The sequence below is a fragment of the Procambarus clarkii genome, chromosome 1 (assembly GCF_040958095.1).
Source record: "Procambarus clarkii isolate CNS0578487 chromosome 1, FALCON_Pclarkii_2.0, whole genome shotgun sequence".
Taxonomy (NCBI): domain Eukaryota; kingdom Metazoa; phylum Arthropoda; class Malacostraca; order Decapoda; family Cambaridae; genus Procambarus; species Procambarus clarkii.
The window spans coordinates 22320698-22346543 of NC_091150.1; the positions used below are offsets into that span (position 1 = coordinate 22320698).

The 25846-nt window shown below is 48.7% G+C and overlaps 2 protein-coding genes across 5 annotated transcripts in view; one reads left to right on the forward strand and one right to left on the reverse strand.

The window, feature by feature from the left end:
- LOC123753850 (uncharacterized) overlaps positions 1–25846 on the forward strand; it is a 490864-nt gene that overhangs the window by 167256 nt on the left and 297762 nt on the right. The window lies entirely within an intron of this gene.
- Positions 1–25846, reverse strand: part of LOC123753931 (coiled-coil and C2 domain-containing protein 2A) — a 227823-nt gene that overhangs the window by 86553 nt on the left and 115424 nt on the right. For all 4 annotated transcript variants that reach the window (XM_069321189.1, XM_045735932.2, XM_045735922.2 and 1 more), the window contains exons 14-18: positions 25214–25390; positions 24777–24884; positions 23430–23627; positions 7390–7595; positions 12–199 (exon numbers count right to left, since the gene is read on the reverse strand). In XM_069321189.1, the coding sequence (XP_069177290.1) occupies positions 12–199; positions 7390–7595; positions 23430–23627; positions 24777–24884; positions 25214–25390 (877 nt within the window). The remainder of the gene's footprint in view (positions 1–11; positions 200–7389; positions 7596–23429; positions 23628–24776; positions 24885–25213; positions 25391–25846) is intronic.

The following is a 25846-nucleotide window of genomic DNA, read 5'->3' on the forward strand; positions in this document are numbered from 1 at the left end:
ATAGGTCTTACCCTGTTGTAGAGGATTACTGCGTTGTGACTCATCGCGCACCGGTACATGGAAGGCTCGAGCAATGTGAACAATAAGTTGCACGTTCTGGTCTCCCAAGCCTACACCGCGTACCCGATCTCTCTTTTTTCTCTCTGGTTTTAGTGGACGGCGAGCTTTGAATACTGACAGCAGAGAAGTTCCAAGAGTCCTGCAGTTACATTTTGAGAAAAGTGCATATTCAGTATTATTAAAAATGATTTAAGTACAGGTAGAAGCTAAAAAACTAGCGTTCAATGTAATGAAACACCATTTTCTGGGTGAGTCCCGGAAGCTCCCTGGAGCTATCCAGGCTGATATGGATACCCTAACTATTTTGCATCAGTCAATGTGGGTAGAGTTCTAGGCCAACCGGGAACCAGGACCCAGAACCTGGCCCCCTCACACAGGGACAAGAAGCAATGGCCCATAGAAATGCACATGTGATTTGGAACATTCTATATCTGCCATCGACTGGGACAGGCACCCAGGAAGGTAAGCGCCACAAAACAAACCCCTATTTGGCTAAAACAACGAAAAACGGCAACGAGTGGACAGAACTCCCCAAAAGAAAAACGAGCAAACAAGCATGACGTCCCCGGAGTCGCGCCGCATGTCTGCGCAGCTCCACAGTCCCCGGAAGGGGGAGCCCCGGATCCCCCCGCCAGTGATCCATCTCTCAGTTCCGAGAAAAGATATAAAAAACATGAAAAACCTCCAATCGGAGGGAGGGAGGGAGGGTTGCCGGGGAGCCTCCAGATCTCACCCAGAAATGGCGTTTCATTACATTCAACGCTGGTTTTCTGGGGGTAGCCCCTACGGTTTCCCAAAGCTATTTCACCAAAGACAAAAGGAAAACAAGGGACTTACCCAGGAGGCGGTCGGTACTCCACACCTCAACTCGAAGTCAAGACCACGGGCTGCAACCGCTAACCCAAAGTGACACAGGCCCGATTAGCCCCAGGGACGTTCACCGGGTAGCGTGCAGCCAGGACCCTGGTCGATAGCCAAAAACCCCTGTACCTGAATGTAAGCCCAAGCCATGTTGCCAATGATGGCAGCAAGAGCAGCAAACTTACAAATGTCATGGGCACGAGGATAGACCACAGGCTGGCTAGACTTAATTACCCTGTGGACGACCCGAGAGACCTGCACCCGCAAACAGGGAAGAAGTGAAACAGGATCAATCCAAAGCGCGTCCCTGGACACAGAAGCCGTGGCGCGCAGATAACGGCGGAGGGCCGCAAGCGGACACAACACATGGTGAACCCCTGGCCTGACCAACCAAGCATCAAAAACCCAAGGGCCCCTCCGGAAGGCAGCAGTCTCGTTTTTCGACAGAAAAGAGGGAGACAGCTGCAGACAAACATACCTATAACCACGACCAATAGAGCAGAAGCCCCTGCGCCAGAGAAGAGCACGAGGCTCCGCAACCCGACCTCCAGAGGCTAATGCCAACAGAAATAGAGCCTTAGTAAAACAATCCCGAACCAAAGGGACCACAACAAACCGAGGAGGAGAAGAAAGATAAGCGAGCACTCTGTCCAAAGCCCAGGATGGCTCAGGCGACTCATGAGCAGGCCGGAGGTGAAACAACACACGAGAAAGCTTGCAAAAGGGTGTAGAAGAAACATCCATACTGAAAGCAAGCTGCAGCGGTTCCGCCAGCACCACACTATACGAGGAAACAGTATTCAGTATAAGATGACGGTCCTGGAACAACCAAGAGAGAATGGACAACACCACCCTAACCAAAAGCGAAGAGCAACAACGAAGGGACAAAAAGAAAAGGAAGGACCGCCAGGAAACTTCATACTACCGCCAAGAAGAAGCCCGCAGGTGGGACACCATCAAGGAAGCCACCTGATCACCATAGAGATGGTGATAAACCCGAGTCAAAAACACCAAACGTGGAGACTCGAGGAGAACAGCGAACCAGTCTCGTAACAGACCGGGACGATCTGCTGAAAGAAGCGGAGTCGCGGAGAAACCTCCAGGTTCAGACACTGAGCAAGCAGCGCCTGAAACCACGGCTGGGCCAGCCACCACGGGGCCAAGAGAACTACTCGCCCCTGGTAAGTCTCCAAGAGAGCCAAGACCTGGAGCAACAACTGAACCGGGGGGGAAGAGGTACAGAAACCCCCACCTCGAACAGTCCAGCTGAAAGGTATCGATCCTGACAGCCTTGCTGTCAGGGAAGGGCGCCACATACACAGGAAGACACCTCGACCACGCCGGCGCGAAGAGGTCCACCTCCGGGCACCTGAATGTCTGGCAGAGCCAACGGAAGGAGCCGGCATTGACCGTCCATTCCGTGAACAAGGGAACGCAACGGGACAGACCATCCGCCAGGACGTTGCACACACCCCGGACGTGAACTGCCAGGAGAGCCAAACCCCAAGAATTCAGCAGACGAGTCACCCAAATCGACCAGCCCCAAAAAGCCAAGGACAGCATCGAACCCCCCCTCGGTTCAGGCAATGAACAATCGGGCAGCAGTCTGAATGGAGCAGGATCATCGATCCGCAGGCGACCCGAGCCCTCCAAAGTGCAAACCACACCGCCGCGAACTCCCGCACCGTGCTGTTGGCCTGATGGAAGGACGGACCCTATTGCCCCTGGCTTGCCTGGTGAGCACTGGTCACAAAGCTCCAGCCTAGAGACGACATGTCCGTGTACACATCGAGCGAGGGCTCGGTCAGGCAACAAAGCACCGAACCCTGAAAAACCCGAAGAGGAAACCGGCTTGCAGCAGCCGACGCAAGGCCCCGGGGGGTCGAACCCAGCAATTGCGAGAGAGGCGGAAGGGACGTCCCTGAAGGAACCAGAACAACCGACGCAGTTCCCCCCTACTCGGCGGGTAGACCAACATCACAAAGTTCGGGCTCCCGCACAGACCCTCGAGCAACCGCCGGGTGACCTGGGAGCCCCCAAAGAAACAAGCTCAGGTGGGACCACAACTGAAGGAGAGACACCGGAGGAAAAGATAAAGAAGCGGTCTGAGAGTCCCACACAAGACCCAGCCAGGACCGAACCTGGTAGGGAACCAGATGGGACTTCCTCCAGTTCACCAGGAACCCGAACCCGGTGAGCTGGGAAACCACCAAGTCCCCTGGCGAGCAGACACGCAGACCAACTGAGAGCACAAACTAGCCAGTTGTCGAGGTAAGCCAACACCCGAACACCTAACAGACGCAGATGGGCCACCATGACCCGGGTGAGGTGTGTGAACATGCAAGGTGCCAGATTCAACCTGAATGGGAGACAATGAAAGCGGTAACACTGACGCCCCACAACAAAACTAAGCCAGGAGCCACCCAACGCCACCGCAGGCCGTGAGAAACTACCCGAAAAGCCCACAAATAGTGAGACCAGGCGTAAGCGAACAGAGCAAGTCTTCCCCCACTGCCCCGTCAATGGGGAGAACCAAGAAAGGGCCACTTCCACTTCCCCTTACGAGAACCTGACCTGCGCGCCGAGCGAACATCGCGCCGACCAGGCACAGCTGGAACCGCAGGCAGCACTGGCCCCGAACCCGACACCCATGGCCGACTCCGACGAACGGAACCGCAAGCCTTGGAGGACCGATTGAACCAGCGGCGGGGAAGAACGAGAGGGCATGGACGAAACCAAGGCCCAAGCGACCACCACCCCCAAGTCCGCGTCCCTATAAGCAAAACGGGGCAGCCTCAGGGCGTCCGGGGCAGCGACAACTTGAGTGCATTACAATAACCTAAACCTATCGTGCAACGTGAGTGCTGCCTGCACCAGAAGAACATCATCCTCAGATGAGGTGAATCGAGTCAAAAACAAGCATCAAAGCTCGCAGGACTCAGGGTCGAATGTGTCACCGACCCAACAGGCAGTTTGACGGACGCAAAAACAATGAGTGTCGCCCTGAGACAAGGGGACAGAGCAACTCTCAAACTCATACAAAGGGAGAGGGAACGCAGGGGTCTCCTTCATCGGACCCAGGGAGCCCCCGTGGGGTTTCCCAGGGCCTCCTAGACTGGGTCTGCTAAGGGTTATCCCAGGCAGGGTACTGCTAACTGGCACCTCAAACCAACAAGCAAACTGCTAAAAACTGAACTGATGGGACATGTCCACTCACAAGGGCAAAGCAAGGGGTGCCACCAAACGACCCTAATACAAGGGAAGGGAAACACAAGGCAGACACCACCCCCCCCCCCCACCAGGTAAAAACAAAAAGAAAAGAAAAACCATGCAAGAGGACAATGTACCCAGAGGGAACAGAGCCAGTCGCTGTTAAGGTGAAAACTAGCTATGCAGTACCTCGCACCTCACCAGTGCAACAACTACCACTTACCCCAAGGCAACAAAGTGGGAACCCCCCACACACTCGGGGCGGCCAAACGCCAAGCAGCGAAAAGCCAACAAAGGTAGACCCAAGATGACTTGTGGAAGAGAACCCCAAGACCCTAGGACGGTACTTACAGGGCACTCAGGGAAGGTGACCCTAAGCACATGCAGCCCGAGTACCTGAGAATAATACTCCCAGCTCACAGGACCACCGTAAGAGCAGCACTGCAAACAACGACAGCACTGAAGAAGACCGGAGCTAGAGCCACATGACCGTGTACTATCCCATCAGCCAAGGAACTGATAGGTGGATCGTCGGCGCTAACCTTCCCCTTCCCCCTCCCGGGGACGGGGGTTAGCGGCGCAGACATGCGGTGCGGCTCCGGTGATGTCACACTTGCTTGCTCATTTTTCTTTTGGGGAGTTCTGTCCACTCGTTGGTGTTTTTCGTTGTTTTAACCAGAATAGGGGTTTGTTTTGTGGCACTTACCTTTCTGGCTACCTGTCCTGGTCGATGGCAGATATAGGATGCTCCAAATCACATGTACATTTCTATGGGCCATTGCTCCTCGTGCCTCTGTGAGGGGGCCAGGTTTTGACTTGTGGTCCCCGGTAGGCCTAGAACTCCACCCACATTGATTGATGCAAAATAGTTAGGGTATCCACATCAGCCATGGATAGCTCCAGGGAGCTGTAGGGGCTCCCCGCAGAAAATAATTACAAGTAAAAACAAGCACTGAATATAATGAAGCGCCTCTTCCAGGATGAGCCCTTGTCGTTCCCTCATGCTAACTCTCCAAGATGGCTCCTAACTACTAGGTCACATCAGCCATGGATTTCTGTTGGCCTACTGGGGACCAGTGCCAGAAACTGACCCCCCCTCTCACACAGATGTGGAAAGCAGGTGAACCCGGGAAGAAGCCGACCCCAAATCATACTCATACAGGGAAGGGGGGGTAAGAAAACCCCCTTCCACTGTAACAACAAGCCCCAAAAAAGGACATCAACACCCAAGTAGGGTCAAAGGGTGACCAAGCCCCTTTGACCCCGATCAACTCCTCGCCAGCCCTGGGATCCCCCAGAACAGGACCCTGGGCAGAGCAGTCCTCCATACCCTCTACCCCTGAAGAAAAGGCTGAAAAGAAGGGGTCTGCTGGTGAGACCCATAACCCTCAGAAGGAGGAACCGACTCGTAAGCCTCCGTCCCCGACCAGAATGGGGCAGCCTCCGAAGCTGCCCGAGTTTCATTACCAACTAAACCCTGCCCCGACTCCAAAACCCTCAGACGTTTGGGAGCCGGAAGCAGGGGGAAGAGGTGCAGGGTGAACAACAGGGAAAGGACCGACCAGGGAGCATGGACCAAACCAAAGTCGAAGCAAATAACGCCCCCAAGTCCGGGTCTCTATAACCAAAACGGGACAGTATTGGGGCATCCGGGTGGGCAACCAACATAGCGCGTTGCTGCAACCTAAACCTAGCATGCAACGCAGATGCTGGCCTATACCTGAATATCAATGTTATCAGAATGGGGTAAACTAGAGAACATGCAGAATACACGACTCACAAGACTACGGGTCAAAGGTGTCGTTGACCCAACAGGCAGCATGATGGAGGCAAAATCGGTGACTGCCACCCTGAGATAAGGAGCACACAGCAACCTTCAAACTCACACAAGATGAGCTGGGACTCGGAAGATGCATCCATAGGTCTACCCAAGCCCCAACAGGGTTTTCCACTACCTGTAGGCTGACTGCTACAGAAAGCCTAGGCAAGGTGCTGCTAACCGGTTAGACCCAAAGGTAACAAGATCAAAACACTGAAACCCCTGCGACGTGTACAATCACGTAGGGCCTAGCAGAGGGGCCCCCAAAATATTATAAGTCGTCTTATAGCCGCACCAGGCAGACCTCCCACCAGGCAAACAAAACAAAAAGTAAAAAAAAAACCTGCAAAAGTACAACGTCCCCAGAGGTAACAGGAAGCAGGAAACAGGCCGCTGCATAGGTAAGTTGATCGCGCAACACCTTGATGCCCCAACCAGCAACAATACCACTCCCTCCCCAAGGCCAAATAAGGGCCATGAAACCCAAGCTGGCCCGAAGGGCAGGGTAAATGCTAAGCAGCAAAAACCCCTATGGAAATGGCATCCCGAAAGCACCAGGGAAGAGAACCCTGACACCCAAGGGTAGTACTCACAGGGCACTTAGGGAAGACTGCTCTAAGCACATGCAGCCTCTGTACACTTAATTACACCTGGCCACCACACCACGAACAGCAGAAGACACCACTAAGGCAAAACTCTGCCAGGAAACTGAGGCCAGAGTTGATGACCATCCCGGATCGCATTAACCAACAAACTGGAGTTGCTGGGTGGCCAGTGCGGGCAACCCAGCAACTCCCCACCCCGAGGCGGGGAGGGCTGTGCGGACGAGTGGCGCAATAGCAGGGTGTGACGTTTGCTTGTTTCTTTGGGAATTGAGGAAGTTTTGCCTCTCTGTTCTGTTTTTGGTTGCAATTTTCTTACCATATGGGCCTGTTTTGTTATGCCTACCTTTCTGGATACCTAACCCTGGTCAGTGGCTGATAAGGAAAACCCCCAACCACAGGGGAGTTTTCCAGAGGGACATTGCTCCCTGTGACTCTCTGAGGGGGGGATCAGGGTTTGACTCGTGATCCCTGGTAGGCTGAACTCCACTGACTAATGCCCTCATCTAAGGGATTGCATATTAGCCCGACAGCTCCAGGAAGCCGGAGGGGCTCCCCACAGAAAACATAGAAAAAATTAGACAAGATTCATGCTAGAATCATTGATCTCACCCTTTCTGTCATATTCAATAATATATGATAAATGAGTAAACTGTTAACACAGTCTGATATATCAATGGTGATCATTCATGCAAAATCAAACCATATATAAACACAAGAGGACACCATTAAAAATTTTGTCATTATATAAATATAAACAAGGCTAATGGACTGCTAATAAGCCATAATTGAATAATGAAAATGCAATACTCCACCCAATATTAGCTAACAATATACCCTATGTCTGGTATGCTCTCCTCTCGCACTAAATCCTCCAGTTTTGGGGCAGAGCTTGCTTGAGCATATCGCTGTTGCATGTGTCGACGTAACGAGGCCAGGAGATTCTCCACGCGCTCCCACCGCTGGTCTAGCCCCCACAAGTGCTCTCTTTCTGCTTCTGTGGCTTCTGTTTCTGTTCCCATTGATGTTTTGCTTTCATATTTCTGAAGTGAAAACAAAGCGGTCAAATTTTAGCTCTTCATGAAGCTACTTAGTATCTTCTCACTAGGAGATACTAAGATACAGGGTAAGATAGACTAAGATGTTATGCAGTATATCCTATAATAAATGGGTCATAACCAATGAACTCCCAATATGGTACTAAAATGCTGTGTAATAGAAGTTTATAAATAAATTCTTGTTCTGGCAAAAGAAACTACAGTGTATCCACTTTTTAGAGTTAATTTATTCTACTGTTTCTTAAGACAAGATCAAGTTGTGTCTATAGGCCAAGGGGCGTGCATGGTTCAGCTCCGAATACTGACAGTTATGTAGTCTCCTTCCTGGCATCAAGTGATAACATTTGCCAGATGCACACAGTGCTTCTTGAGATGATGATTTCGGGGCTTTAGTGTCCCCGCGGCCCGGTCCTCGACCAGGCCTTCACCCCCAGGAAGCAGCCCGTGACAGCTGACTAACACCCAGATACCTATTTTACTGCTAGGTAACAGGGGCATAGGGTGAAAGAAACTCTGCCCATTGTTTCTCGCCAGTGCCTGGGATCGAACCTGGGACCACAGGATCATAAGTCCAGCGTGCTGTTCGCTCGGCCGACCGGCTCCAAGACAGTGCTGGAAGCTGGCTAAAGACACTCTCCATTTCATTCACCTGGGCTCCAGGAGACTTGAACCGTGGACCTCACACGTGTGGGGCCCAAACTTTATCAATCCGGCTATTGAGTAGTCTTTTGATTTGGAGATGTTTATTTCCACGGAAGTGTGGATGACAATTTATAAAGGGGCTCCGTTATTGTTTTAATGCAGGGTCCATCTACATACAGTATATTACAGTTGTGTTGGAGTAAAGATTTTCCATCGTGGAGGTGAATGTTGCTACAATTTTAACTATCACAAAATTATGATTTATGTTAACTCAAATACTTTAAGTACAAATGTTTTCAGGAGATTGAATATTGTAATGCCTTCATATGTGTTATGATCCAGTTACCTCTAATTGAAGAAGTAACTGAATAGTAACGTAATTAGAAGCAAGATGATAGCCATTAAACCTTCTAATCCATTAAGATGAAATAAGGATGCTAGGTTCATGTCTTGCATTGTTGTCTGTCATTATATATGAAGGTGGAGAGTATTAATGATGTATCACTGTATGTAATGTCTTGTAATCATACTTTTGTATGGATATATGTGAGGCCGAGCAAGACCGCCATTTTTTGAAGTGGCTTCTGAACCTGTGGGGCCAGAGCCTGAGGCAAGAGGCAGGATGTGTAGTCAAGGTAGGAACTTTGCCACAGGAACCACAGGATAGCCACAGGAACCACAGGATAGCCACAGGAACCACAGGATAGCCACAGGAACAACCATGGACATCTTCAAGAGGAAACTAGATTGTTTCCTTCAAGGAGTGCCGGACCAACCGGGCTGTGGTGGGTATGTGGGCCTGCGGGCCGCTCCAAGCAATAGCCTGGTGGACCAAACTCACAAGTCAAGTCTGGCCTCAGGCCGGGCTTGGGGAGTAGAAGAACTCCCAGAACCCCATAAACCAGGTATCAAGGTATACCAACCCTGGCGAATGAGTGAGGGAAATTGAGTTTCGCATGTTGATTTTCTTGGCCCAAAGTCGGTTGTAGATCTCTGGGATATGTGTGTGAATGCTGTTCAGTCCAAGTAGGTTTTTACCCTCTTGGGGGAATCTGTTTTAGTCACTTTCACATGTGGTGGACCATGCTGTCTGTTGCCATTCAGTTGTCATTACTGTGTCAGTTACAGTAATTCATGTGTACCTGTTGTATTCAGTTAGAAGCTTCCAGTATGTAATTGTTTATTCATATACCCATCACCTGTGAGGGTATGCTCACTCCCTAATCTTTATTAGCAGTAATGATTACTCAAGTCTTGTGCATGTGGCAGGATGCAAGTTGGGCAAAGCCTACCATCCGTCAACGTAGAAATCATATGTCTAGATATGGTGTAATTAATTGATGCTGCTTCATTTACCTCTTTTGTTTAACTATTAATTACCAGCATTGTGGTATTTAGCATTGTTAAGTAAATGAAGCAGGGCATTTAGAGTTTAGTAGAAATAGCTTAGTAGCACAAAATACTAGGCGTACGAGTCTGAACGCATGGCGTACAATTACAGGCCAGCACGCTTTAAGCGCGTGGGTTTGAATCAGTTGGATCTAGAGCAGCATGGTTATCTTAAAGTTATCTTGAGATGATTTCAGGGCTTACCGTCCCCTCGGCCTCTGGTCCTCGAATAGGCTTCCTATTTGTTACACCCCCCAAGGAAGCAGCCCATAGCAGCTATCTAACTCCCAGGTACCTATTTACTGCTAGGTAACAGGGGCATCAGGGTGAAAGAAACATTTTGCCCATTTGTCTCCACTTCCACTGGGGATCGAATCCAGAACCTCAGGACTACAAAACCGAAGCGCTGTCCACTCAGCTGTCAGACCTCTGCTGATGGAGTGAGGAGATGGGCATGTAATCTCTGAGAGGGGCGGCTCATGCTTAAGTTAAGTCTCATAGTTTTAGTCTCGCAACAGAGAATAGTAGGTTGCATTCATTTGTGCTTAACCCTTAACATGCTCGGAGTTTAACCCTCAAACCGCTAGGGGCCCAAATGGAATTCACACCCACAGGCGCAACAAACAAAAAAAATCCAAAAAATTCTTTCGTCTTATAGAAGTGTTCATTTTTGTTCCCTGATCACGGAAAAAATAACAAAAAAATCGTAGGTGGCATATTTTAGCCGCAATAGGGTAGGGAAGTGTGGCAAAAAACCAGCGTTGAATGTAATGAAACGCCATTTTCTGGGTGAGCCCCGGAGGCTCCCTGGAGCTTATCGGGCTAATGTGTGTTATGTTAGACCGGGACATTAGCTAAGGAGTTCAGACCTACCAGGGACCAGCGCCAGAACCTGGCCCCTTCAGAGAGGTTTCAGGGAGCAATGGCCCTGGAAAACCCCATATGGTTGGGGGTTTTCCTTATCTGCCATCGACCGGGGTTAGGCACCCAGAAAGGTAGGCGTAACAAAACAAACCCCACATGGTAAGAAACTACAACAAAAACCGAACAGAGAGGTAGAAAACTCCCTACAATCCCAAGGAAACAAGCAAACAAGCAAACATCACACTTTACTGCCGCGCCGATCGTCCGCGCAGCCCTCCCCACCCCGGGAGGGGGAGGGGGGAGCCCCGGACCTACCGCGCCGGCTGCCAAGCTCCAGTTCGGAAGCTAAGCTTCAACCAACGCGAAAAAACCGCCGACCGGTGGGAGGGAGGGTTTCCAGGGAGCCTCCGGGGCTCACCCAGAAAATGGCGTTTCATTACATTCAACGCTGGTTTTCTGTGGGGAGCCCCTACGGCTCCCTGGAGCTTCATACCCAAAGAGAAGGAAAAGAAAGGGCTAACCCGGGAGGCGGCCGCCACAAACTCTGCAACGCAAAGCCAAGACAACCGGTCGCAAACCTGCGACCCAAGGCAACAAGAACGCCCAAGAACAGACGCACACATGGATGGGCGGCCAAAAACCTGTGCGACCCACAATTCCCTGCGCCCGAAATGAGCCCGAGACGTCACCAACACAGCAGCAATTGCTGCAAACGTCTGAACAGCACGGGCGCAAAGACAGACCGCAGTAAGAAGGAAAACACTGCGGACGACCCGGGAGAACACAGGACGCACCCCCCGGCCAAACCAAACAAGTACTAATACCCCAAGAACCCCTCCGGAAAGCAGCCGTCTCGACCGTCGCCAGGACAGAGAAAGGCTGCACACCAATAAAGCTACCACCAGTACCAAAGAGGAGGAAACTAAAACCGAAGGGGCTACCACAAACTGAGGGGAAGAGAAGAAGGCACCCTGAACAAGGACCAGGATGGCTCAGGCGACTCATGAGCAGGCCGGGGGGGAAACAAAACGCGAGAAGACGTAAGAAACGTCACACAGTCTCCAAGACGAAGCTCGCAGGTGGGACACCGTCAACAAAGCCACCTGAACACCATAGAGATGGCGATACCTGCGTCAAAATACCAGACGCGAAGAGCCAAAGAGAAGGCCGAACCAGTCACGGACAGGACCGATTCGGCCTGCTGAAAGAGGCGAAGCCTCAGGAAAAACGCCCCGGGTACGGACACCTATCAAGCAGCGTCTGAAAAGAAGGCCGGGCCGGCCACAGTGGAACCATAAGGACTGTTCTCGTGGGAAAGGGCTGCAACTGAGCCAGAACCCGAAGCAACAGCTGGACCGGGAGAAGAGGTACCGGTACCCCCCACCTCGACCAGGCCTGCCGAAAGCCTCCACCGTGAAGTCCTCGCAGGTGGGAAGGGCGCCACAAAACGGGCGACGCCTAGACCACGCCGACCCGAAGACGTCCATGGCCAGGAGTCCATAAGCCCAACAGAGCCAACAAAACGAATCGGCGACGACTGGCCAACCCACGAAGAGGAATGAACCGAGACAGCTGTCCACCAGGACGCAGGACACACCCCGGACACGAACCACACGGTTAACCAAACCCCCTGTGGTTCCGGCAAGAACCACCAGAGAACAGTCCAAACAGAGCTGAATGGGAGAGTACCTAGTGACCCAAACCCTCCGAAGCGCAAACCAGACAGCCATGAACACCTGAACCGGGCTGTGAGCCCGATGGACAGACAGACTCCATCAACCTCGGCCGACCTGGTGAGCACTGGTCACAAAGCCCCAGCCGAGAGACGACCCGTCCGTGAACACATCGAGCGAAGGCTCGGGGAGCCGCCAAGGCACGGAACCCCGAAAACCCCAAAGAGGAAGCTGGTGACGCAGCACCAACACCAGATCCCCAGAGGAACCCAAGGAATGCAAGAGGCGGAAGTGGAGTCTCCGTAGGAACCAACCGACGCCGGAGCCAAACCCGACTCCGCGGGCAGATAAGCACGCCGAAGTGCAAACTCCCGCACAACCGCCCAAGCAACCGCTGAGCAACCCGGGATCCCTTCCTGAACAGCCAAAGGCGGGACCACAGCCACAGCAACACTTCTGGAGGGAAGACAATGAGGGGCCCAAGAGCCTGAAACAAGGCCCAGGTCCGAACCCGGGACGGAAACAGAAGGTAAAACCTCCAGATCACCAGGAAACCAAACCCAGCGATCTGGAAAGAACCATCCCCTGGCGAGCAGACAAGCGGACTGACTGGGAGCCCACTCCAGCCAGTCGTCGAGGTAGGCCAGACACCGAATCTCAGACGCAGACAGGGCACTAAGATCCGGTAAAGATGCAAAGAGTATACAAAGTGCCCTTCACAAAATAGGGAATGCAATAAAAACAGCAAACCTGAAGCCCCACCACCAAAGCATTGTATGACAACCATATGAAGACATATTATGACAATCATTATATGACAATATGACAAGTATAATCAAGGCATTATATGACAAAGAGTGCCGGGAAGACGGGACACCACGAGAGTAGCTCACATCCTGTAACTACACTGAGGTAAGTACACATAGGGAATTACCAACCGTGCTAGCCCCAGAAAAATTGGAGAGGAACGTGCCAAGAAGTGACCTGGAGGTCCAGGTCCACCATCCATGCACCCGGCCCTAACAGAATCCGAACAGGAGACAACAGTCCTCCGAGCAGGGCAGAGGATCCAGGGCGCAGACGGAAGTAGTCCAGAAGAACTGCAGACTGGAAAAACTCATGACTGCAAAGAGCAGACGGGAAAAGCTCATGACTGCAAAGAGCAGACGGGAAGCCCAGAAGGATGGGGCGGATCGACCACGCCCCACGCACCCACGAAGAGGAAATGACGAAGCGCAGGGAAGAAGCCCACCCCGCCAGCTCTGAACCCCCCCCCAAGGGGGAGAAGCCGTCCTCCGACGCCAGCAGAGGCCAGAAGACAACCCAAAGCGCCCACCAACAGCGGGACCAAGCGAGAGGCAACAGAGCAAGCTGCTCCCCCAGCGCCCAGTCAACAGAGAAGGGAACAGAACCCCTTCAGAAAGAAAAAGTACACTACCGAAGTCATGAGGAGAGACTACGGGAATGAAACCACACTTCGCTGGAAGAGGAAGTGAGGGGAGACCTGATCACCACATACAAGATACCCAAGGGAATCGACAGGGTTGAGAAGGACAGGCTATGTAACACAAGGGGCACACGCACTAGGGGACACAGGTGGAAACTGAGTACCCAAAAGAGCCACAGATAGAATTAGCTTTTTTTTTTTTTTTTTTTTTTTTTTTTGTGAGTGTCAGAATGGGAACGGGAAAGCACTAAGAAGGAATGTGGCGACTCCTCACACAAGGAACGAGGCTGACCCCCATACAATGTCACATGTAGACATGACAGAGCCCAAGAGGCACAGGAACCGATACACCTGTTGACGGACGGTTGAGAGGCAGGACCAAGGAGCCAGAGCCCAACCCCCACAAGCACAACTAGGTGAGGACATATAGTGTAAAAGCACAAGCCGCCGACTAGTGGCAAAGAGCACTACGCCGGCCAGGCAAAGAAGGCACAAAACTGCATCAAAAGGCCCACCTCGACAGCAAAACCACAAAGTCCCAGCACAACCACAACATGTGCCAAGACCCAAAAAGCTCAGTCTGCAAGCCAGGAAGACCCCGGAACCCCAAAAGGCAAAACCGGGTCACATGAGGAAACAAAGTCCCCTGAACCCACAAAAGGGGGCCCAAGAGGAAGAAACCTCCAGAACGAAACCAAGGAACCCAAAGGAACCCAGAATCGAACCAGGGGGAGCCCAAACCACCACATTTGCCAGCGGAGAACACCACTAAAAGGCAAAGCACAGACCCCAGCAGAACGCCCTGGGAAAACGGTCCCAACAGACCGAAAACCGAGGGGCAAGGTGTGGGAGCAAGCATACCAGCCAGGGGCACTGAGCCTAAACCCAGAGGCTCAGACCCAAATCAACACCCAAACGTTCCCAGAGAAACAGGCAACGGCAAGAAAACACCAGAAAAACAAAGAAACGACAACAGGAGAACAAAAACCCTGCAAATTTTTTGAAAACTCACCAGAGACGCTCGCTCGCACACCCAGACGCATGTAAACAAACCGCAACGCCGCCCTGGTGGCCACGCCGGGAAACCGGCAGACGAAAATGGCCGCCAGCAGGGGCTGTGACTGACGCTTAATACACAAAAACACGCCAGCAAATGTGGGAAGCTAGCAGACTGGAAGGGCGAAAAACGACGCCCAACAGCAGAAAACCCCTGAAGGGGCAAAACCGCCCCAGAACTGCTAGTAGGCATCCCCCACAGCCCCGGGAACCAACAACAGAGGCCCCGGGGCAGAGCCGTCCTCCAAGCCCTCCGCCCTGAAAGAAAAGCAAGAGCCCATGGGAAAGGCAACAAGAAAGGGCCGCTGGTAAGACCCAGAAGCCTTGGCAGGAGGCACAGGCTCAAACCTCCGTCCCCAACCCGAACGGGGCATCCCCCGAAAACCGCCCGAGTCTCTGCCGCAACTGAACCCCGCCCCGACCCAGAAACACGCAGACGGTCCGGAGCCGGGAACATGGAGAGAAAGGGGCGAGCAGCACCTAACCAAACGGGGCGGCCACGGGGCATTCGAGTGGGAAACCAACCTAGCATGTTGCAGCAACCTAACCTAGCTTGCAACACGGATGCCGCCTGTACTCTGAACAGTAATAACATCAGGAGAGTACTGGAGAACAAGCAGAGAATCACTCGCAAGACTCCGGGTCAAGGTGTCAGTGACCCAACAGGCAGCATGACGGAGGTAAAAATGGCGACTGTCACCCGGAGACAAGGGAACAGCAACCAACGATCCCGTACAAGACGGGTTGGAACCCGGAAGACACATTCAATGGTCCCCCGAGCCCAGACAGGGGTTTCCAGGGCCCGTAGGGTAACAACTACGGGAAGCCCGGGCAAGGTGTTGCTAACCGGTTAAGAAACCCAAACATAACAAGAGGGTAGATTATAGCACTGAAAACCCCTCGAGACGTGTACAAGCACGGGGGCCTAGCAGAGGGCCGCCAAACACTACCAGTGGAACTATAACCACCTTAGGCAGACCCCCACCAGGCAAGAAAATGAAAAACAAAAGAAAAACCCCGCAAAAGTACACCGTCTCCAGAGGCAACAGAAACCGGCCGCCGCTTAGGTGGCAGGCTGCGCAACACCTTGACGCCCTAACCAGCACAATACCAATCCCTACCCAGGGCCAAACAAGGGCCCCAAGCCCCAGCTGGCCCCAAGGGCGAGGCAAATGCCGAGCAGCAAGAACCTCTACGGGAATGGTTCCCGAACGCCCCAGGGAAGATAACCCTGTAACGCAAGGGCAGTACTCACAGGGCGCTTAGGGAAGGCAGCCACTAAGCACATGCAGCCCCGGCACTGATGAAGTACTCCTGGCCACCGCACACCACAACACACGGCAGTGAACGCCACACAAGGCAAACACCGCCTAGGAAACTGAGGCCAGAGAAGCGTCAATCCCGGTTGACATTAGCGAACGAACTGAAGCTTGGCAGCCGGCGCGGTAGGTCCGGGGCTCCCCCCTCCCCCTCCCGGGGTGGGGAGGGCTGCGCGGACGATCGGCGCGGCAGTAAAGTGTGATGTTTGCTTGTTTGCTTGTTTCCTTGGGATTGTAGGGAGTTTTCTACCTCTCTGTTCGGTTTTTGTTGTAGTTTCTTACCATGTGGGGTTTGTTTTGTTACGCCTACCTTTCTGGGTGCCTAACCCCGGTCGATGGCAGATAAGGAAAACCCCCAACCATATGGGGTTTTCCAGGGCCATTGCTCCCTGAAACCTCTCTGAAGGGGCCAGGTTCTGGCGCTGGTCCCTGGTACGTCTGAACTCCTTAGCTAATGTCCCGGTCTAACATAACACACATTAGCCCGATAAGCTCCAGGGAGCCGTAGGGGCTCCCCACAGAAAAGGGGCGTTGGCAGAGCCTTCGCCAGATGAGGTCTACTCCGCCCGAGCTGTCAGACGGCAGTTGCCACAGATATATTATTACCTATTATTTCAATGTCTCTGATTGATTTTTTCTTAGTTTTTTTGCAGTAATATTATTCCATACAGTGAATTGTGGTGTATTTATATTATAAAATGTGTGAACCATCGCTGTACTCAAAATTATGGTGTGCATATTAGTGATTCAATTATTATGTTCATAAAACAATAAACAAATAGTTTTGCTGTTGTTACACTATACACACAGGTTATATATAAGTATTTGCATGTTTTGTACACCATAACAAACTACTAAGTTGGTCTTGTGAGTCAAAAAGCAACGAGGAGTGACCGCCAAACACCAGCGAGCCACTCACTCCCTCAACACCACCTCACTCACCCTCATTCACCTCCTACAATACTCTTTCTGTATTTATTCACTATACACAGACGTTATAAATATGTATTTACATGTTTTGTTCACCATAACTGTACATCTAAGCTTGTATGGTGAGTAAAGGCCACAAAGACGTAGCTACTCACACAGTCAGCTGATCGGCGGCCGCCCTCAAGGCCAGACGCACTAATATTTGTCCTTCAACAATACTGTTTGTGGTGTTATTACGCTATATACACATATTATATATAAGTATCTACCTGTTTTATTCACTATACCTGAACAAATAAGCTGGTATGGTGCCCAAAGACTATTGTGGTAACCAGTAAACAACATGATAAGTCGTGCAGACGACGCCACCGCCCTCACCAAAATGGCGGCTCCCAACCTACTCCTCTTGCTGTTTATACCCTATATACACACGTTATATATAAGTATCTACATTTGTGTTCACCATATCGAACCACTAAGCTGGTATGGTGAGTGCAGTCAATAAATGGTGGCCACACACAGTCAGAAGACGACGCCACAACCCTCCCTCGCACAGCCTTACGCCTCCCTCCATGGAGCACAGCGCTAAATATCAGCACAATCCTGCTATTATCAGAATCCTGGTCAGTTTTATCACAGTCAGGGGGCTTCAGTAATACTCTCACTGCTAAATAATAGCAGTATCATATATATTATGGTATTTGTAGGCGATGCTGTGGTCACAAGCTGAACAGCGGTGCTGTGAGCTCGTGCTGCGTGCGCCAGCCTTGGTGGCTTGCTCAATACTGACGCTCTCACACTCAAGAAAGTTGGCCTGGATTTTTTTCCTAGGTGGCATCTGGCAACTATCGGTCGTGGCTGTACTATAGCTGCCCCTATCACAGGCGGGGAGTTTAAATTATAGCGCTAGACACGAAATCATATATAAATGATGTGCGCGGTTTCGGTTTTGTCACTGATATCATTTATATATGATATGCGCGGTTTGAGGGTTAATATCCTGTCATCCCCACAGGCGCATGTCATTTTGAAAAAAAAAAAATATATTTTTTCTTCCTAACCTGTTAATTTGTGTTCACTGATCACGGGAAAAATAATAAAAAAATCGTAAGTGGCATATATTGCCCGCTATAGGGCGGGGAAGTCTGGCAAATTATAGGCGCTGTCTCAGCATGCGTTCCAGGCGGTCTGTTGCTCGCCAGCTGTCAGGCCAGAGTTGCCACAAAGAGATAATTACCTAATTATTTCAATGTCTCTGATTGATTTTTCATAGTTTTTTTGCTGTAATATTATTCAATAGTGTGTAGTTTGATATATTTATATAATAAAATGAGTGAATCATTGCTGTACTCAAAAATATGGTGTGCATATTGTTGATTCAATTATGTTCATCAATCAGTGAACAAATACTTTGTTGGTTATTACACTATAAGCACAGGTTATATATAAGTATCTGCTTGTTTTGTTCACTATAACGAACCACTAAGTAGCTATTATGAGTCAAAAAGTAACGAGGAGTGACCACCGTGTACTAGCCAGCCACTCCCGCCCTCCCTCCAGTCATCTGACTCACCCACATTCTCCTCCCACAATAATGTTTTTGCTATAATTCACTATATACAGACGTTATATATAAGCATCTACATGTTTTGTTCACCATAACTGTACATCTAAGCTTGTATGGTGAGTAAAGGCACAAAGATGTAGGACCTCACACAGTCAGCTGATGGCTGCCGCCCTCAAGGCCAGACGCACTAATATTTCTCCTCCAACAATACTGTGTGGTGTTATTACGCTACATATCTTATATACAGACGTTATATATAGGCATTTACATGTTTTGTTCACCATAACTGTACATCTAAGCTTGTATGGTGAGTAAAGGCACAAAGATGTAGGACCTCACACAGTCAGCTGATGGCTGCCGCCCTCAAGGCCAGACGCACTAATATTTCTCCTCCAACAATACTGTGTGGTGTTATTACGCTATATACACACATTATATATAAATATCTACCTGTTTTATTCACCATACTTGTACAAATAAACTGGTATGGTGCCCAAAGACCATCGTGGTAACCAGTAAACAACACCGTCGTCTGCACAGTGGCGTCGTGCAGACGACGCCACCGCCCTCACCATAATGGCGGCTCCAAACCTTCTCTTGCTGTTTATACCCTCTATACACACGTTATATATAAGTATCTACATTTGTGTTCACCATAGCGAACCACTAAGCTGGTATGCTGAGTGCAGTCAATAAAAGGTGGCCAGACAGAGTCAGAAGACATCGCCACCACCCTCCCTCCCACAGAATTACTCCTCCCTCCATGGCGCACAGCGCTAAATATCACCACAATCCTGCTATTATCAGAACCCTGGTCAGTTTTATCACAGTCAGGGGTCTTCTGTAATAATATCATCGCTACATAATAGCATGAACAAGTATATTTTGGCATTTTTAGGCGATGCTGTGGTCACAAGCTGAACAGCAGTGCTGTTAGCTCATGCTGCGTGCGTCAGGCTTGGTTGCTCATTCAATACTAAGGCCAATAACACCCGGAAGTTTGGCCCACGAGTTTTTTTTTAAAATGGCATCTGTTTACAAGAGCCCTGATGAAGGTGTGGTGAACCCCGTGTATCCGCGGGCCGTTTAAATCTTGCGTAGTACTCCAACACATCATATGACAGTTGACTGGAACTTGCGCAGTTGACTGGAACAACGTCCAACACATCATATGACGTGATGCGCACTTTAAGGGTTAACTAGTGGAGAGAATTTTGCAATTCTTTGATACTTTGCGTTCACCTGATTTGACCTTTATACTGGACTGGTCACATGTTCATAAGGAGTGTATGTATGTTTGAAAATACTTGCATGACGGATTTGTAAATAACATTGGAATTAATTGAGTTTTCACTTTGAATTATCCTTCCCACCGTCTTCTGTGCCCTGCAGTAGGATGCACCCAGTTAACTCGATCGTATATTAATGACACGAAACAACATACTTGCTAATTTTAAGGGGATTTTCCAACAATGAATGAGTTTAATTTTAGTCATTATTCCTTTAGAATGCAAAATAAACAAACAATTTATTGAACAATGTGTGGAGTAAAAATACAATTATATTAAGTTATACTGTTGTGGATTCTGTATTAACCACTTAACTGCGCTAACCGAGTATTCTCAGTCGGTGGGAAACTGGGCCAACCGAGAAAACTCTTTTTGATTTTTTCGTACCCATTCTAAATGTGTCCGTGGTTGGTTGTGTACGAAATGGACTCTTAGGATCTCCAGTGAGAGACAGCCATCTTGGAAAAATTCCCATAATGCCCTAGGGCTGCTGGCTGGGTTAGTACTGAGTGAGCAACCATGGGTGGCACATGCGCCTCTGGCTCCCAAACACCAGTCCGACGCTGTGTTGAAAGATTGCTCTCTGTTGGTGAAATTCAAACCTTATTGTTTGAAGAACATAAGGGTCATAATATTGGTGAAGTTAGGCACAATAAGGACCTAACACAAAGGTCGGATACAAATACAGCGAGCGTATTCAGTTGGAGCTCTGAGCGCCACCCTTGCCCACCTATGCTATCTCCAATTTATATAGATGATACATAGATGAATCGTTTTCTGCACTCAATGATGATGCATCTGATACAAGTAGCATAGATGAACAGTGTTAGCGGCTTCCATTGGGGTGTTTTCCATAGATATTTTCAAGAATAGCTGAATCTCTTCTTGACTGACAGACACTCTTTGAGGCTGGCTGAATCTCTTCCAGAATGCCAGAATCTCTTCCCAACTGATGGACACTCTTTGAGGCTGACTGAATCTCTTCCTGTGTTGGACCTTATACAGTGGCACCTCGACATACAATTCCCCCTACTTATGATAATTTCGAGTTACGATGTAAATTTCATCGAAAAATGCGACTCGACATCCGATGGTGTCGTCGACTTCCGATATTTGTTGGTACACGTTCGGGTCGATCGAGCGCGTGGTTCCCAGTCACGTGGCCGACCTGCCTCAGTTTACTACAGCTGCCCACTTAGTGACGATCGCGCCTATAAGAAATTCCGCTTTTGTGGTGATTTTTGCATTTTGAACATTAAAGTAATTATTATATATCACGCCATGAGTCCTAGGAAAGTCAGTGGTAAGGATCAACATATGAAAACCCATGTAAGGATGACCATAGAGCAGAAACAAGAGTACAGAATGTCTCTTCCTCAACAATTAAGAAAATGTGTGCAGCATGGGAAGAATTGCAAACTTTTGCTGAAACGACTCACCCAAATCAGGCTGCAGCAGGCCGTTGCCTTAACCTATTCAATGACACTCTGATGCATCATTACAGACAAATGTTAAAATGAAGGGAAAAACAAATGTCTCTTGACAAATTTGTAGTGAGACAAACAAGCACTGAACCACAACCAGGTCCTAGTGGTATTCAGGCAAAACGTAAGAGAGAGAGAGTACCCCAGAGAGAACATCACTGCCTGATGTGATAATGGAAGGGGACTCCCCTTCCAAACAGGAACTCTCTTCCTTCCCCCTCATCACCATCTTCCATACACCATCAAGAGCCCTCCATAAAGGTAAGAGACACTTTGGTACTGTATTGTAGTTAGAAAAAAAACATTGTATTCAGTATAAAATGTATTTGTATATTAATATTTTGGAGGGTGGGGAACGGATTAATTCAATTCCCTTTATTTCTTATAGAAAAATCGTTTCGACTTACGATATTTCGACTTACGATCCGTCTCTGGGAACGGATTAGCATCATAAGTCGAGGCCCCATTGTAAAGCGATCTTTTCAAGACTACCTTACATTTTGATCTTTTCCTATAATCTTTTCAAGACTTCCTTACGCTTTTCAAGCTTGGCTATATACCACCTACAGATTCTAACGCTAAGGGCGTATGTGAGTGCGTTATTTGCAAGCACACAGAACGAAGAAGCAGGAAGCAAAAATCTATCTGTACTTGGTGCAACAGGAGCAAAGTCGCGCTGTGTACCATGGACTACTTCGTTGATTATTACTCACTTCCGATGTACTGAGTGTGTAATACAGTGTGTTACTGTGTAAATAGTGTGTGAAACTGCACATATTGTAATTTTAATGAATTTTTAACAAGTAATATTGAGACAATAAACATTTACTGTGGACACATTACTGACACATGTATCACAGTTCCATGGAACATTATGAACATTCTACTGTATACATATTGTAAAGGACACAAATTTGCATCATATACAATAAAAACAAAAAACAAATAAAACTGCATTGGAAATACATAGAACAAATAATTGAAAATATATTTGTGGTAGCACCCAGTGCTTGACTGGCCCGCTCGACCGTGTCTGGGTATGCCACGCATGGGCGACCAGCCCCTGATGGCTGTGAGAGTAGCATATATACTATCACAGGAAAAAGAGTAGACCTCAGGATGGCTGGACTTAATGACACCTGTGGATGACCTGAGAAATACAAGACTTGGAGCAGGGAATCAAGAAAGAAGGATTAACCCTCAAAGCAACCACCAAGACAGAATTGGTGGCACAAAGGTACTGCAGTGGCGAAGAGCACCACCGGGCAGACCACATGATGCAACCCCCAGCTGAACTAACAAAGCAACAAAGATCAAAGGGCCCTTCCAGAAGCCTGCCAACTCATACTTCACCACAGGTGAGGAGGGGCCTCCAAGGGAGTGAACCCCCCAAACACCCCAGGAAAGAGAATCCTGAAGTGCAAGGGCAACACTAGGAAGCACACAGGAAGGAAAACCATGAACACATTTAGCTCCAAGCACTCTAATGATCATGATCATGTTACACTGAACAGTGTAAAGAAAAGCTAACAATGGTAAGAAACCACCACTTAGCTGAAGCAGGAGACCGAAGCCCAAGCAGAAAGAGGTGACCCGATACACTACACACATCAGCACAGAACTGAGGACAGTATCACAAGCTAACTGCAAGCTACCTCCCCCTAACAAATGGAGAAGGTGAGGCAAATGAGCTACCTTACCTTACCTTGAGGTTACCGTGAGGTGATTTCGGGGCTTAGCGACACCGCGGCCTGGTCGTCGACCAGGCCTCCTCGTTGCTAGACTGGTCACTAGGGCTAGTTTGAAACTCTTCAATAATTTGTTTACATTGTTGGGGAGTTCTTTTGGCAGTTCATGAGACTACGACCTCTACTACAGCCAGCTGTGGATTGTTTTGTCTCCAACTTTCTGGGTGCCTTCCCCGGTGGTGGCATAAAGAAAAAAATAAATAAATATATAATTGGCACTGATCCCTGTGCTTCTGTGAAGGGGGCCAGGTTCTGCCTCTTGGTCCCCAGTAGGCCAACAAAACTCTGCATCTGATGTGACCCAGTAGATGTATATTATCAGTGATAGTAACTTCAGGGAGCCACAAGAATTTCCACCCAGAAAATCTTTATTCCACATTATCCATAATTACTGACTGTCAATGGACTCACCTCTAATGTTTTACGCAAGACTTCTGACTCGATGGCGGGAACAAGTCTAAGGCCCCTGAATTCGGGAACATCCTCAGCCCGCAACTGAAGGACCCGTAGTCGTACATTGCTGTCCAGATCTGCTTCTGTGCAGAATTCTCCCTCAAAGTTGTCTATTTCAAAGTAATTGGTCGATTTGGATTTACCCTCGGCAGCTTTCTGCAGAGGAATTAAAAATTACTCTTTCCAAAAGAAAACCTATCTAAAAAAACAATAACTACTGCAACACAGCATGAACCAATATAAGACAAAACTTAACATGGTTGAGTTTGCTCACTTGCATCATCTACACGACAGAATGAACACAATCATGTGAAATGTATAGGGCATTTAGTGAGTTGTTATGCACTGTCTTAAACATTAATCAATATTTTTAACATATTCTGTTTAATAAACAGAAAATCTATATACTGTATGTCATGTACAGTAATACTATATATAATGCCTCATTAACTCTTTTGAGCTCAAAGTTTTTAACCCAAGAATTAAAGACTTTATAAGGAGTACTTGCAACATTACTCAACAAAATTATGTGTATGTTAGTTATGCTATCATAAATGTGCAGCAGTCGTCACTTTTAAAGACTCCTTCCAAGTCTTTTGTTTCGGTTTTGCTTCTTATATAGGCATAGAAAGACTTTGGATCTTATTTAAGGTTTTGGGCAAGTTTTCTTTTGTAGTTTTCTTTGGCTGATCTAATTTGCTGGGTGGCTGATGTACGAGGCTGTGACCCATACATCAGGCTGCAAGCAGCAGTATGGAACAGCCTGGTTGATCAGAGCAGCAACCAGGAGGCTGGCGAGAGGCCGGGCCGCAGGGATACCAATCCTCGGAATCTTCAACAGGTAATCACACATAACCCGTGAGGGATTTCCAAGGGATCAAAGGTTAAACCAAGCAGGACACCCAGGCACTAGGGACCCTATGCTGAACCTACAAGTAAGCCAACATAGCCTGGGTTACTCAGCTGTGAGGGCCGACCTCAGTGCCACCAGCGAGCCCCACCAGGCCAACACTTGCTTCTGACCTGAGCCAAGACAAAGGGTCCACAAGACCCCTGACTTGTCCAAGGCGAGGGCCATCCCGAGCAAGACAGACCTCAAAGAAAATGAACTCACAAACACACCAGAGAAGAAAACTGCCAGTACAGTGTCAATGCTCGGGAGCACATATGGGAGGGAAGCCCTGAGCACGTGCACCACAGGGCTGCATGTGCTCTGGGCTACCTGCACAGCACAGTGGTTAATGGCATAATCATTTACACAGTAAAACAGAAGTTGTTAGCTAACAAAGCTCAATTGGTTCTTACCTTTAAATGATTCACAAGCGAAGCATTGCTTGGGTCATTTGGGTCAATGCGAGCATTTTTTAGCCATTTTTTAATGATAGCTGGGTCAGCTCGGGGATGAAGGTGAGACTGAAAAATATATAATAAATTAATTTGGGAATATCATTATGCAGGGCAAAAGAATTTCTAAATACTGTATGTGCCTTAATTTTTAACTAAATTTACTTGAACTATAATATATATACATGTCTAAAGAGACTTAAATGTGGTTTTACTTCTCTTATTTACCCGCCCCCAGATATATCACAGAAGATAAAGGGTTGTCCCAACCTGTGAGAGGAGAGTAGAGATGAGACAGTTTCTCCTTTACAGTGAGATACTATACTATATATTCTTAGCCTCTGACAATTATGGCACGAGTAGCAAGGATTTCTCTGGGATAAATTTTCCCTGCTTACTTTTAAAGGCGAGTGGCTAGACAGAGCTGCTGGGGAGGGTCCGGCAGGTGCTAAAATTTCTCCCTCTTCTCCCCGAGCCCAGCCAAGGCGGTAACGAATCATTCCACACGTAAGGGACGACCCATATTCAGATTCTAGGAGACCACATCCAACGCCTTCATGATTGTGGCTCACTACCTGAAGTGGGGAAAACAAACTCCCTAATATCAAACTGAAACTGCCCTAAACAAACTCCACTCAAACTGAAATGTTATTATATTTAAGGATAAATTTGCTGCCTTCATATCTTAAATTATCAGGCACCTTGCAGTGTATAATGCATTACAGTATTGTAAAACCTCCTAAAGACCCTATTAGACTAGTTTTCAGAAAGTACAGTGAATGCATTATAATATATTAAAGATCAACTTGTTAACTTTCTTGAGAATAGCAACAGTAGGAGAATATGTCTTTCACTTCCATTTTGCAGCAGAATATTAATGCACTAACAAAATGTAGGAATAAAACCTTTCTTCATAATATATTAAAAAGATATCAGGCACTGGTTCGCAAGTAACTGAAGCCAAAAAACCAGCGTTGAATGTAATGAAACGCCATTTTCTGGGTGAGTCCCGGAGGCTCCCCGGAGCTATC